This window comes from Macrobrachium nipponense, chromosome 13 (assembly GCF_015104395.2).
Source record: "Macrobrachium nipponense isolate FS-2020 chromosome 13, ASM1510439v2, whole genome shotgun sequence".
In the NCBI taxonomy this organism is placed as follows: domain Eukaryota; kingdom Metazoa; phylum Arthropoda; class Malacostraca; order Decapoda; family Palaemonidae; genus Macrobrachium; species Macrobrachium nipponense.
Genome location: NC_087206.1, coordinates 6,405,353 through 6,420,863, shown reverse-complemented (window position 1 = coordinate 6,420,863; position 15,511 = coordinate 6,405,353). Strand labels below are relative to the sequence as shown.

Here is a 15,511-nt window from a genome sequence, read left to right as displayed (position 1 = left end):
CATTAAGTAGTATCTGTGACCTGGAGACTCCTAGTGCTGCTTCCAATAAGTAAGTCATCTACATCCTGGAGACTTCAATGCGGTCTCCAGTAAGTAGTAATCTGTGACATGGAGAATCCCAGCTGCTTCCAGTAGTAGTTATTAGATTCCCTGGAGGACTTCCACTGCTGTCCCCAGTAAGTAGTTATCTCACCCTGGAGGACTTCAATGCTATGTCCCCAGTAAGTAGTTATCTACATCCATGGAGACTTCATTGCTGTCTCCAGTAAGTAGTTATCTACATCCATGGAGACTTCAATGCGGCCGCAGTAAGTAGTAATCTGTTGACTGGAGTTTAAATGCTGCCTTTCCAGCTAAGTAGGTACTGTGACCTGGAGATTTAAATGCGGCTCCAGTAAGTAGTATCTGTGAAACTGGAGATTTAAATGCTGCCTCCAGTAAGTAGTTATCTATGACCTGAGATTTAAATGCTTGCCCAGTAAGTAGTTATAGGTGACCTGGGAGAATTTAAATTGCTGCCTCCCAGAAGTAGTAACTGTACTGAGACTCCTATGCTGCTTCAGTAAAGTAGTTATCTGTGACCTGGAGACTTCAATGCTGCCTCATTAAGTAGTATCTTGACCGGAGATTTAAATGCTGCCTCCGTAAGTAGTTATCTATGACCTGGAGATTTAAATGCTGCCTCCAGTAAGTAGTTATATGTGACCTGGAGATTTAAATGCTGCCTCCAGTAAGTAGTAATCTGTGACCTGGAGAAATCCTATGATGCTCCAGTAAGTAGTTATCTGTGACCAGACTTCAATGCTGCCTCCAGTAAGTGTTATGTGACCAGGAGACTTAATGCGCCAGTAAGTAGTAATCTGTGACTGGAGACTCCTATGCTGCTTCCAGTAAGTAGTTATCTATGTCCCTGGAGACTCAATGCTGCCTCCAGTAAGAAGTTATCTATGTCCCTGGAGACTTCAATGCTGCCTCCAGTAAGAAGTTATCTATGTCCCTGGAGACTTCAATGCTGCCTCCAGTAAGTAGTTATCTACATCCCTGGAGACTTCAATGCTGCCTCCAGTAAGTAGTTATCTGTGACCTGGAGATTTAAATGCTGCCTCCAGTAAGTAGTTATCTACATCCCTAGAGACTCCTATGCTGTCTCCAGTAAGAAGTTATCTATGTCCCTGGAGACTTCAATCCTGCCTCAGTAAGAAGTTATCTATGTCCCCTGGAGACTTCAATTGCTGCCTCCAGTAAGTAGTTATCTACATCCCTGGAGACTTCAATCCTGCCTCCAGTAAGTAGTTACCTACATCACTGGAGACTTCAATGCTGCCTCCAGTAAGTAGTTATCTGTGACCTGGAGATTTTAAATGCTGCCTCCAGTAGTAGTTATCTACATCCCTGGGAGACTTCAATGCTGCCTCCAGTAAGTAGTTATCTGTGACCTGGAGATTTAAATGCTGCCTCCAGTAAGTAGTTATCTACATCCCTGGAGACTTCAATGCTGTCTCCAGTAAGTAGTTATCTGTGACCTGGAGATTTAAATGCTGCCTCCAGTAAGTAGTAATCTGTGACCTGGAGACTTCAATGCTGCCTCCAGTAAGTAGTTATCTGTGACCTGGAGATTTAAATGCTTCCTCCATTAAGTAGTAATCTGTGACCTGGAGACTCCTATGCTGCTTCCAATAAGTAGTTATTTACATCCCTGGAGACTTCAATGCTGCCTCCAGTAAGAAGTTATCTATGTCCCTGGAGACTTCAATGCTGCTGCCAGTAAGTAGTAATCTGTGACCTGGAGACTCCTATGCTGCTTCCAATAATATTATCTACATCCCTGGAGACTCAATGCTGTCTCCATAAGTATAATCTGTTACCTGGAGACTCCTAATGCTGCTTCCAGTAAGTAGTTATCTACACCCTGACTTCATGCTGTCTCCAGTAAGTAGTTATCTACCCATTCTCGCTGAATGATCAATCTGACTTCCAGCTGAAGTAGTTATCTATGTCCTGAGAGTCCCTGGAGACTTCAATGCTGCCTCCAGTAAGTAGTTATCTACATCCCTGGAGACTTCAATGCTGTCTCCAGTAAGTAGTAATCTGTGACCTGGAGACTCCTATGCTGCTTCCAGTAAGTAGTTATCTACATCCCTGGAGACTTCAATGCTGCCTCCAGTAAGTAGTTATCTACATCCCTGGAGACTTCAATGCTGCTTCCAGTAAGTAGTTATCTACATCCCTGGAGACTTCAATGCTGCCTCCAGTAAGTAGTTATCTAGATCCCTGGAGACTTCAATGCTGTCTCCAGTAAGTAGTTATCTGTGACCTGGAGACTTAAATGCTGCCTCCAGTAAGTAGTTATCTGTGACTCCAATGCTGCCTCCAGCAAGTAGTTATCTACGTCCCTGGAGACTTCAATGCTGCCTCACAGTAAGCAGTTATCTGTGACCTGGAGACTCCAATGCTGCCTCCATTAAGTAGTTATCTACATCCCTGGAGACTTCAATGCTGCCTCCAGTAAGTAATCTACGTCCCTGGATAACTCGGCTGCCTCCATTAATTAGTATCTACATCCCTGGAGACTTCAATGCTGGCCTTCAGTAAGTAGTAAATCGTGAACTGGAGACTCCAATGCTGCCTCCGTAAGTATTATCTTTGACCTGGAGGACTTCAATGCGCCCCAGTTAGTAGTTATCTACGTCCCTGGAGAATTTACTGCTACACTCAGTAAGTAGTTATCTGCGACCTGGGAAACTCAAATGGCTGCCTTTCAGTAGTAGTCTATCTACACCCGGAGACTTCAATGCTGACCTCCAGAAGTAGTAATCTGTGACCTGGAGACTACCTATGCTGCTTCCAGTAAGTAAGTTATCTATGTCCCTGGAGACTCCATACTGCTGCCTGCCATTAAGTTAGTTAATCCCTACGGATCACCTGGAAGACCTTTCAAATGCTGCCTCCCCGTAAGTAGATAATCTGTGACCTGGAAGTACTCCATGCTTGGACTCCAGTAAGTAGTATATGCCCGTGACCTGGAGACCTTCAATGCCCTTGCCTCTCCAGTTAGTAGTTTATCCCTTAAGCCGTCCCTGGAAACTTTACTGCCTACCCTCCAGTTACAAGTAGTTATGTCATACAAATCCTTGGCCGACCTTCCATTGGCTGGCCTTCCAGTAAGTAGTCCTTGTTGTCCCTGGAGACTTCAATTGCCTGCTCCAGTAAGTAGTTAATGTACATCCCTGGAGACTTCCAATGCTGCCTCCACTAAGTATTTATGTGTCCTGGAGACTTCAATGCTCCCTCCACTAAGTACTTATCTGTGTCCTGGAGACTCCTATGCTGCTTCCAGTAAGTAGTTATTTACATCCCTGGCGACTCCAATGCTGCCTCCAGTAAGTAGTTATCCATATTCCTGGAGACTTCAATGCTGCCTCCATTAGGAAATTATCTATATCCCTCAAAACTTCAATGCTGCATCCAGTAAGTAGTTGTCTACACCCTGGAGAATCCAATGCTGCCTTCAGTAAGTAGTTAACTGTGTTCCTGGAGACTTCAATGCTGCCTCCAGTAAGTAGTGATCTATATTCCTGGAGACTTCAATGCTGCCTCTAGTAAGTAGTTATCCATATCCCTGGAGACTTCAATGCTACCTCCAGTAAGTAGTTATCTCTGTTCCTGGAGACTTCAACGCTGGCTCCAGTAAGTAGTTATCCATTTCTTTCATATATATATTATATATAATATATATATATATATATATCGTAATATATAAACTAGCTATATATATATGCTATTATATATTATATATATATATATATATATATATATATATATATAGATAAACCATATTATATATATATATATATATATATATATATATAAGATATATAACCATATATGATATATGGATATATATAAAACATAGATATATATATATTATATAATATATATATATATATATAAGATATATATATAGTATATATCCTATATATATATGATATATAAACATATATATATATTATATATATAGTATATATATATATATATATATATAGATATTATATATATAATATTATATATATATATTATATATATGTAATTATATATATATATATATATATATATATATATATATAGTAATATATATTATATATATATATATATATATATATATATATATATTATATATAATATAGATATCTATATATATATATATATATATATATATATATATATATATATATTTAGTTGCTGTTGCACAGTTGTTGTCTCTGGTTTATTGGAATTCAATTTCAACAAAAAAAGGCAAATTTTTACCTAATTAATAATTATTTATTTAAAAAAAAACAATGTTCTATTATTCATATCCACTGGGTGTGATGTGATCAGGTGCCAACCCCTAAAATCCGTCGTTATTAGTCTCATACTGTAAAAACAAATAAATAAATAAATAAAAATGAACAAAGAGTAGGAAATTCGAATGAACTGCGTGTGGATGCCTATGACATGCACTGATTAAGATTGTGTTCTTTCATTCACCAATTGGTTAATATAGATAAAACCACAGTCATCTGGAATGCACTTGCATTAACTGCAAAATCTGTAATTTTCTCGTCATCCTTATTTCACAATTATTGCACAATCAGCGAACAATTACACTTGATATATTATTCAGTAGCAAACCGTTTACGAATCCAAAATTGTACTCAAATTTGTGTAGAATTAAAACCGTCTTACTTTCACCTTATTAGTATACAGTTAAATATTGCGCAAAATATTTACTAGAAACGAGACTCACTAGCAAAAAAATCGCAACTTTCTTTATGTCATAAAACAGATTACCTATTACTAATAAGAGAAAATTGTTCAAATATTTTTGTATGAAATCACTTTATATATTGAATGTACCCATGAATAATACACACACACACACACACACACACACACACACATATATATATATATATATATATATATATATATATATATATATATATATATATATATATATATATATATATATATATATATATATATATATATATATATATGTGTATATATATATATATATATAGATATATATATATATATATATATATATATATATATATATATATATATATATATATATATATGTATATATATATATATATTTATATATATATATATATATATTATATATATATATATATATAATATATATCTATATTATTATTATATATACATATATATATATTATATATATATATATAATATATAGTATATATATAATATATATATATTCTCATCTATATATATATGACACGTTTACAAGCGTACTATAACTAGGGGATCATTTAAAAAGAAAATATCTAAACTTTTACGTGAAACATTACATGAAATATTGTTCTTATATTAGGTAAAAGTGAAAGCTTCTTTTGGCTTTGCCTTATAACTTCCAATACAGTATGTCAAGTTGGTTTGATAACAACTTAATAATATAAAAAACTGAGAATTTAATTCTTATTACAATAATGACCGTATTCGAAAGATTATTAAAAAATAAAACAGAGCAATTCGGGACTAAAGAAAACGTAAATCATTTATTATAGCATAAACCAATGTAAAATAATACTTTCGGTCGCCAAATTATGCAGTCAGTTTTTCACTGCTTGAACTCGGAAGATATGGGATTTAATGCTAAATTAACTTTCAATTTATGTAATTATTATACTTAATAGTTACCTCTTATCCTTAAGTTTTCCTTCTCCATGTTTTTCTACAGCAGAAATTATGTGCGATGGTCATTACAAAGATTATTTCTACAATACAACAATTTGTCATGGTTACGAACATCTACTAAGTGTTGCATAACATTTCCATTGCCAGCAAAACATTTCCATTTAATCAATTTAGCTTCATATTGCTTTAGGACAAACAACACTCACATTCTTCCTCGCTTTCTCTTGTTTCTGCATCTTCTTTAGCATGGGAACTATAATTTACACCTCTATCCAAGCACCTTTTTTAACACATAAAAAATAAGTTCATTTATGATTGTATTCTATAACAATTTTCATTGGGTACGTGAAAAAAATATATACTTCCAACAAAATGCTTCAAGTTTAAGAGCAAGCACACAAAGATTCTCTTCAATACAGGTTAGGTGACAAACATGAAGGCACTGTCTGTAAACGCATGGCACTTACATTAAATACTTACCGATTAACAAAGTTTTCTGCTTTCATTATCTGTACCACCTACAGGCATCCATAAACTATATTTTGTATTTTATTAGGTTACTTACAATAAAGGTCATCTCAAAGACACAAAACTTCATAGAACCCATCCTTTTGTGCATTGGGGAAAGGGTACTGAAGTGGCCATTTGGTGAGTCATTGAATATACTATGAAATTTAGGCTATAAAGCCAAGCACTGAAGCACTTTCAGCTATTCATCACCTAAGACAGTCAAACGAGGGAGTTGGAAGGTTGTACATGAAAGTGAGATGAGACGGAATACACATTTATAAAGGCGAAAGTGAAAAGAAAACCCTTACTGCACTAAGAGATAAGTTAAGAGGCTGGACAGCAAGATGAAAGAAAGGGAGTGAGAACGGAGGTAAAGTAAAAGGCTAAAATGTGGCTGCAGCTAAGAGCCACAGGGACACTATAGGCACTCTCAGTAATGCCTACAATGCACCACATGGTGTACCTACTGATGGAATTACCCCCAAACAGTATTGCATGGACGTATTCATTATAACTTGATACTACATTTGACTTTTAAATATGAACTTTACAGGCACCCATTCTGTAGCAGCTGTGCAACCTCCACATTTGTAAATTACTAATTGTTTCAAACTCTTCTTGCATGTTTTACATGCGATTTTTTGTACATTTCTCACATATCACTGGTTCTTGTAAACTTCTTATTACTAACGAAGAGAGAATTATATAGTCAGTTTGAGACTACGTATAGTTAAGGGCTACAGTCGTTTTATCTTTCTTGAATTCACAAAACTAAAGAATGCTAGTTATCATTTTAATGAGATCTCTCATACTAACATACCACTTCAATAATAATCAAATTATGAGTTCTGTTGAGATGTAACTTACTCAAAGAAGATTCATGTATTTTGAAGTCTATTTTATTCCATACAAAAATATACTGTACACGAAAAATTGAAGGTGTTGAATATCCTTGGCAAAAATTAGATATACAGATATATAATTTTTAATAAATATCTATTAAGTCAAAAACTCTATCTTAAAATCATACACAGATTTGTCCTGAGATAAACGGACCACACATGAACATACTTCCTATGTTTATCTATGTCCTGAGATAAACGGACCACACATGAACATACTTCCTATGTTTATCTATGTCCTGAGATAAACGGACCACACATGAACATACTTCCTATGTTTATCTATCCACTTAAGATTGGGAGTCAGCAGCACCCATTATCTTAAACAACAAAGATTCTAAAATATAAAAAAAAAACCTTTGGCTTACAACATTCAGAGAATGCAGTTGCTACATATGTATTCCACTAGACAATCAGTTGCTAATAAAAAAGCAAAATAGTACAGACTCTTCCCCAATCCTCCCATTGATTCATCTGCAGAAATAAAAATTGAAAGACAAACTCATCATTTTTAACTGAAGAACACCATACCACACAAACACTTTCTCCATAAAAATGAGGTATTACATATAACAAAGAATACTCTCCAAATTATACATTCAAAACTTAACACTTAATGATCTGAGAGGCAGGTTATAATCCAAATGCTGAGCTTTTACCACAGAGGAATCTTGAATCACTATCCAACTAAAGTAGCTTTCACCCCCATAAATCAATAGCAATTACTCTATTTTCATCTACCAATAAGATGAATGTGTACTTATGAAACATGGAAATTTTCAAAAAAAATTTATGTCCATACAAAGACAGTTCTTAATTTATTAGTGTTCTAAAAAAAAAAAAAACTAGTACTAATGCTAGAGGTGCTTCAGATCATTTAAATAGAAATCCATTGCACTGGGAAAGGGTATCTGTAGCTTTAACAGGCCTATAGCAGAGGAAAATCAAGGGTTATTCACTGTAAAGCAAGTGGTTATTTGGTAGTGATGAAACTAATTCAGCTGTAAATACATAAAATATAAGTTACTAAGTAACAATAATTCTAGAGATACTGACATGAAAGCCAGTAGTAAACATTCCAATTTGGAAGAATGCTTAAGGAAAATATTTATACAGGCTAGCTTCTGATGATGGTCTGAACCATACTGACCAACCACCATCAGAAGAAATTTTGTCTTATAATGCCTGTCAAAGATCAAACAATACTGACAGTTTAGTAAAACAAAAGACCTTATGCCTGCGGCACTGCTACTACCATCTCTGTAGACACAGAAAACCTTATGAAAAATAACTATTTTTGACAGTATCAGACACTAATAGGTTCTGCTGCAGAAGAAAAAGGAAAGCTTGGAGTCAAATGTAACACCAAGTAATACGAATAGTACATATATGATACAGGCTAATAAAAAATCTTGGCTGGAAAAACTTTTTCTGAGTGCCTGATTGATAATAAGGCTAGCAATTATTCTGGAAAAGTTTATATCTGCACAACTGCCACTCACTGCATTTCAGTTACCACAAGGTTTTAACTAAAATTTTTAATTCTGATACTAGAAACAAACAATTATCATTAAATAAGTCGTCCACTACAGTGGCTAAATGATTTGATGCACAAATAAGCTCAATAACAGACTTCAGTCAAAGTAAACACGTATGTAATTCCAAACTACATCAATTACAAGCATTCTCAAAACTTTTGATTTTAACTGTCTTAGATTCCATTGTCAAATTACTAATAACAGGAAAGAGAGAGATATGTCCCCTCACTATCCTTCAATTGTTGAAATTCTTTATTGAACCTGCTAAGATCTAGTATGTTCTTCTGAGTCATTAAGATAAAGTACTTATGCCATTATCGAGACCACCACCTCTTTCTTGTTCCAGATCATCCTCCATTGATAATACTGTAGATAGGGAACATTATCTAATTACTGTCCAAAAATATGTAACAATATTGTCACTCTTGTTCTGTTCCAATCATGACCTAAGCCACTCCTTTTTTTTTCCATGTACATACTATGGAATTCAAATAGTGCTGTAAGTTCACTATCAGATGATACAGTACTTCTCAAGGCAATTCTCTCATTCACAGGCAAGCTAACAAGTGGATCACTTTCCTTTAACAAAATGCAGTACTCTTCCTGCTGTTACTTCCAGAACAAAACTAACTGGTAAACTAGTAGTAGTTTCTGGGTAACATTAACCTGACTGGAACTGGGCAAATCCCATGGTCATTTTTCCCACTTGTTTTAGATTAAGACTTAATTCATTCTGAATGGTACCTCAATTTCTCACACTGGGCACAAGCAAAATTCTGACATCTGGAGAATTATGCACAGTACTTTTTTGCCCAAAGGTTTTAATATTACAGTTCATTCTGCAATGCTATTCATCTTCCATAAAAAATATGGTTTGTACATTTGTATAAATAGTGTTCAAATACACTGTCAAACTTTTAATATGCAATTCCATTTTCTAATGATTCACACTGATATCCAATTCTTTTCATGAAGAGGTAAAGTAAGCACAGGTGATATAACATCAACCCTGGGCTGCCAAACTTTACACACTTCCCAACATTTTACTAAAAATGGATGATTCACATTGACAATATCTGAAGAAAACTGAACTTGCTAGAATTCTTGCACATTATAAATATTAACAGTAAATTTTAAATTTTCTTTCAATTTACATTCATAATAGCATCAATATGAAAATGCTAAATCCTAGTTTCCTCTTGTTAAGATTAATGTAAGTTGCATATTAACTTTTAAACAGAAACTTAATTTATGTATCATACAAAATTTTATCCCATGACTCCCTCACAGACCCTGTTAACTTTGCTGGAAGGTTTTTACTTGTGTTAAATTCAACTAGAAAAAATATTATACATCAGAATTGGAAAACCTTAGTGAAAGCACTCACAACACAAATGAATTTTTAAATGTGCCACAGAGTATCAAGCAGGTTTTCCATCTACCCCAAAATAATCTTTAAAAATATAACCGGAGTCATGTTTTTCCAAGTATCGGTATACGTCACCCATATCAACATGAAAACCACCACTTTTGACACGAATATCAGATTCTGAGCCCAACTCTTCAAATCCTGTGAATCGTCGATGGGTGGAGAGCTCTTCATTCGCTTCAAGCTTAGTAACCTCACGATTCTTAATCAAAATCTTCTGCCAATTCCAAGACCGCACCTTTAAAGTAAGTTACCAGGTTGAATGTTTATAAAGTTATAATAAATACTATGTGAAAAATATAAATTTTAAAATCTAATGCATTTCTGAACTGAATTACCAAAAAATTTTAAAAAGCAAACCAGCTTCTGATGCATTTCTGAACTGAATTAGCAATCATACAAAATAATATACAATCCTCTGAAGAACTATGACAATATCACCAGAAGGAATTATGATTAAGCTTCATCACTTAATAGTTCATTTGATCAAGATTACATAGGTGTTAATATAGTCAAGTTGACATACCAGTGAATTGTATATGCAAATAATATACATAACTTGACTCATTATCTTTAAAAAAAAGACATAATCAATTAACAAAAGTAATAACAACCCTCTCAATAATTATAAATTCATAAGCAAATCACTCCAAGTCACATGCACATATAGTAAAATGCTCTTAATACATATATCTTGAGCATTCAATAAGTTCTTCTGAAGCTCTGATTTCATAACTACGAAAATATATTTTTTCATTTTTTTCATAAAAAACATCTCTTGTTTATTTAAAATACAATTCAGTGCTCATCTGCATCACAAGTAGCAAGAACAAATGTAGGGAATAAGAAATTAAAGAGTCAAAACAGAAGACGCTACCAATCATACACAAAAAAAAGAAATCTTATCCCTTTCCCTGACAATGGCCCTGGCACAATTCCTTCTCTCTGCAAGTATTTGTCCTAGAGAGATTAGGCAAGGAATCACATTTTACATTTGTCATAAATGTTACTCTTACCACTGCAAATAACACACAGAGAATGTAGGTCAATGTCATGATGATGTTATATTCACTAAATATCTTACACAGAACACTTAAACAAACAAGCATCTAACACTATGTTACACCCAAGACAATTTGAATTCAATTATAACCTGGTTATCTTTACAAATTGAAAATACAGCATGTCATTCAATTACTTGCACTTGTTATGAAAATCAGTGAAAAACACTTTAAAGAAAAATATCACTAAAACAAGTGAAAACCCTGTCACCCATCTCATGGTCAAGAACAGAACAATGAAGCAAAAAAACCTGATGAACAAAGCAAAAGATGACCCCAACAGTAAGCAGTACGTAGATGTTTCTTTCAAGGCAGACTGGCAAAGGCTATTGCACTGAGCAAAATGAGACGACCTCACCCCCTTTAAGACACTCTCAAGCTGAGTAAACCAATACCAGTGAGGTCTCAGCCTAATGAGCATATGAAACTCTTGTAAACTGCATTTGTAATACATTTGTGCAGGAATACTGTAAAAGATACATTTACCAATAATTAAACAAAAAAAAACATACTCACTCTCTGCCACCATTCTTCAGTATTATATGCTAACCCCTCTATGCATATGATTCCTGGTTTTCCAGGAAGGCAAAAACCAGTGAGATCAAGTTCTTCTGCTAAATCTAGAATATCTTTTCGCTTCACCTGCAAAAAGAATATTTAAAATATTTCAAGTTGTATGGCTATGGAAAAACCCTTTCATTTCTCTCAAAGTCTAGGTTTATATTATCTAAACACATACCAGCCAAATAAATAGTAACTATCTGATCAATTTGTATGGCAGTTTTCACAATTATGAAGGAACAAAAATATCAAAAAGTTTTTATCGCTGTGAACTAATGATCATGCTAAATAATATTCTTAGGTGCTTAAAATTATACATATAGCTAACAGATTTAAAAGATTGGCATGATGCTAACAATAATATAACATCAGTCCAAACCCAACAAAAATTTGACCTCTACTCCTTTAATATTCTCTACAGCAAGTTTTCAGAAAAAAAGTAATTTCTTAAAAATAATTTTTAATACCAACATTACTCTTTAACAAGTTTTGGGAGGACACCTTTTCTGAATCACACAATACGTGAAACGACTGTAGTTTCTGTTTTGCAAAAAAAAGCTGCACTTTTGGCATCTTTGACAAATAGCATATCTCAACTAGAAGTGGTATTGGAAGACAGCACAAGTAGCAGTATTAGTCATAGTTTTGGCTGTAATTTTGGGTACTGCATTTTCGTCACTACTGTTGATAGTATTCAAAGCAGTGGCACGGTCATGAAAAACTGACGTTAGTGGCGAGGGTGGCATGGACGTTACCAGTGTTGGACGTTAGGAACAAGATGAAAGTGAACGCAAATTCTTGTTATTGTGATCAATCAAAGTCTTCTCCTATTTCTTCAAGATAGAATGATGAATTAAAGGGGGTGAAGATGATTGTGGTGTGAGCGTCAATAAGGGTGCAAAGTCTCTATTCTCTCTGATGTTGCATTTAAAAGAAATGGTTTAACTTCTGTTAATGTTAAGTGGAACTATGTCGTTTTCGTTGCTGCAATATATGGTAACCATGGGTGGGTGTGTGCAGCTATGTCTGAGTAACATATGCTAGTTTGGGTGATGGCTTTTATGACTAGATGTATGACAGAATGACAGAATTGTGGGTGATGATATTTCTGTGCTTATTGCAATAATATCAATTTTTGTAGCCAGTTTTGTCAACACCCCACCAGCATCGCTGTTCATGTCTCCTTGTTATCATCAATTTGCCCCCATAAAATTTCTTTGTTATTCTCAGTAGTGGTAATAACTCAAACTGATATGGTATCGGCAGCGAGTTGTGTATGTTGGTGGAAATACATTCGCTCCCCAACCAGCCATCAAGGGGTGGTTTGGGTGATGACTGAATTTTATGGTCAGTGCAATAAATTGCGCTGGATTAAGATTTCAGTGGGAAACCATTAGCTCTGCTAAAAGATTAGACCTCATATTTACAGATGTTCCAGCTGTTGTGAAGTCCAAGGTCTGTGAATACACAGAGACTTCTGATCATTGTGCCACTGCAATAGACATATCTGTCAATCACTATATTCCTAATTCCACTACGTATTGAAACAATGGTCTGGTTAAGATCTAAAGCCAATTGGGATCACATTATTGAGGCTTGTCAGGCACTTTATATTTAAGATGCTATATTAAATCCTGATCCCAAGGAGTTAAATGAAATGCTAGCGGCTATTTTAATTAGATATGACCCTAGATTATTATTATTAAGGATTAGTTTATCCAGACCTCATCCCAACATCTAGGCAGGAATGTAAGAGTTGAAGTGGCACTAAAAGCAGCAAGAGCAGTGAGCTCTGAGGTTGGAAGAGCAAAACAGACCTCTGACATCATTAAAGGAGCACCATTGGAAGAGGAGGGCTCCTTCACTAAATAGAAATTAACAATTCAAAAAACAACAATGAATCCTTCTGAACATGAAAAGGCAGAAACCTCAGCAACTCAGGAATATCTATTATATTGCTTCCTGCCAAGACAAAATTTTCACTGATTAGGAGGGCTCATCAATGCTAAGTGTTACAAATTGAATGCAAAAAGATACCCTGAGCAACCAAAAGTCTGCTGCCTAATCAACTAACACAAAAATAAACATTTTAACGACATGCATATGTGCCAACCTACCAAAAGTAGGCTATCTTTGTTTTTTTTTCTGCCTCCTAGGACTACAGTTTATGTAATTTGCACACATGAACAGGCTATATTAAAAGTACTGTACATAATGTGTTTGTGTTCAGGCAATACCATAACAACTTATCACAATGAAAAAGATATTAATATATGTTATACAGCAGTAAAATAAGCTGTGAAGCATTTAATATGCCAAAAATCCATATCTTTCACATAAAGTGAGATAATTTTCAAGACAAAATCTCAACCCTCAGCCAATTGCCTTCCATAAATGCGTCATTTGCAATGTTCCATCATGATCTAAACTATTCTCTGAGATATAGTCCTACATAACACAAACACAAACCTAAAAACCAAATGTCCATCCATTTAAAAAAATAAAAACCTAATGGTACATGTACTGTACATTATAAGTTTGTATACTAAAAGCTTTTCAATAGTTTTAAGTAGTTATTGTAATGCGCTCATAAAAGCCTTCATATTCCATGTCATATCATTAGTACTGTAAGTACAATAAATTTCCCAATAGCTTTATGCCACTTGCCTTACTATAGATGTGATGAGAGTATACCCATAGACGTACAAATTTACTGTCCTTGGTGCCTGCTTGTTTTTGTACAACTTCTGTCTCCACAGTAGCCTCACTGTTACTGAAAAATTTTTCACCATTGTCTTGAAGCCAAGTAACTGCTGGCCCAACTGACAGATCACCATACTGAAAACCTGTTAGGAATCTGAAAGGATGTCAGTTATTCAAGTTTAGCCATGTCATATTTTTACCAAAGCACACACACAAAAAAAAAAAAAAAATTATCCTCTATCAGTTCAAACAGGTCATTCTCTTAATGTGTGGTAACCAGAAATTCAGAATTAACATTAAAATGGTGCTAAATTTCTACCAAAGTAAAAGAAATCTTGATTGGCTCTATCAAGCAAATCCTTGCAATGCAGTCATACAAGAGACACCGAGTCATCTGCCATTTCAGTAACCTGAAGTAATTGTTTAAGGAGTTAATAAAGAGACACTAAGAGGAGGTTCATTCTGGTTAATGATGATGTTTGTAATCACTGAAAATATGCCTTAACTAAATTCTGTTTATAGCAATAAAAAATAAACCTCTAAGCTGAACAACTTTGTTGAATCACGTTTAAGGAAGACGGCAATGCGACTACCTCTGCAGATTACTTTATCCAACTGGAGATTTATAAAGTTTGTAACATGTACCTGTAGCTATAAAAAATACCCTAAGAAGTCACATATAGCTTCTGGCAATTTCCCCTCAAATTATGTTTGTAAGTGATCTGTGTTTATGCAAGAAACTACTATTCTAATCCTTTCTCTCTACAGACCTAATGGTATTACGTACAGTATTCACATATGCTGGCTATAACTGATAACAAAGTTATGAAAATCCAGGAATAGGTTAAAGTGAGTAATTAAAGATAAAAGCTAATCACATGACAACCAGCAGCTCTACTTAAATTGTGATATTCAAGCCTAACAAGCCAAAGTCGATGCTATGGTCTGTAGTGGTCAAGAAGAATCGATACAAAATAACTTGCCCTTACCAATTAGCAAGCTCTTAATGGTTACCCTTTCCACTGTAGGAAACAATCCATCTGCATACATACAATCCCCATATTGCTTCTCGTGAGAAATTCAGAATTTCACACCCAA

The 15,511-nt window shown here is 34.5% G+C and overlaps 1 protein-coding gene across 2 annotated transcripts in view; it reads right to left on the bottom strand.

The window, feature by feature from the left end:
- Positions 1 to 7,100: 7,100 nt before the first annotated feature.
- The window catches only part of LOC135225617 (RWD domain-containing protein 2A-like), a 65,328-nt gene continuing 56,917 nt past the window's right edge, over positions 7,101 to 15,511 (bottom strand). For both annotated transcript variants that reach the window (XM_064264935.1, XM_064264934.1), the window contains exons 5-7: positions 14,378 to 14,567; positions 11,666 to 11,791; positions 7,101 to 10,326 (exon numbers count right to left, since the gene is read on the bottom strand). In XM_064264935.1, the coding sequence (XP_064121005.1) occupies positions 10,081 to 10,326; positions 11,666 to 11,791; positions 14,378 to 14,567 (562 nt within the window). In that variant the 3' untranslated portion in view covers positions 7,101 to 10,080. The remainder of the gene's footprint in view (positions 10,327 to 11,665; positions 11,792 to 14,377; positions 14,568 to 15,511) is intronic.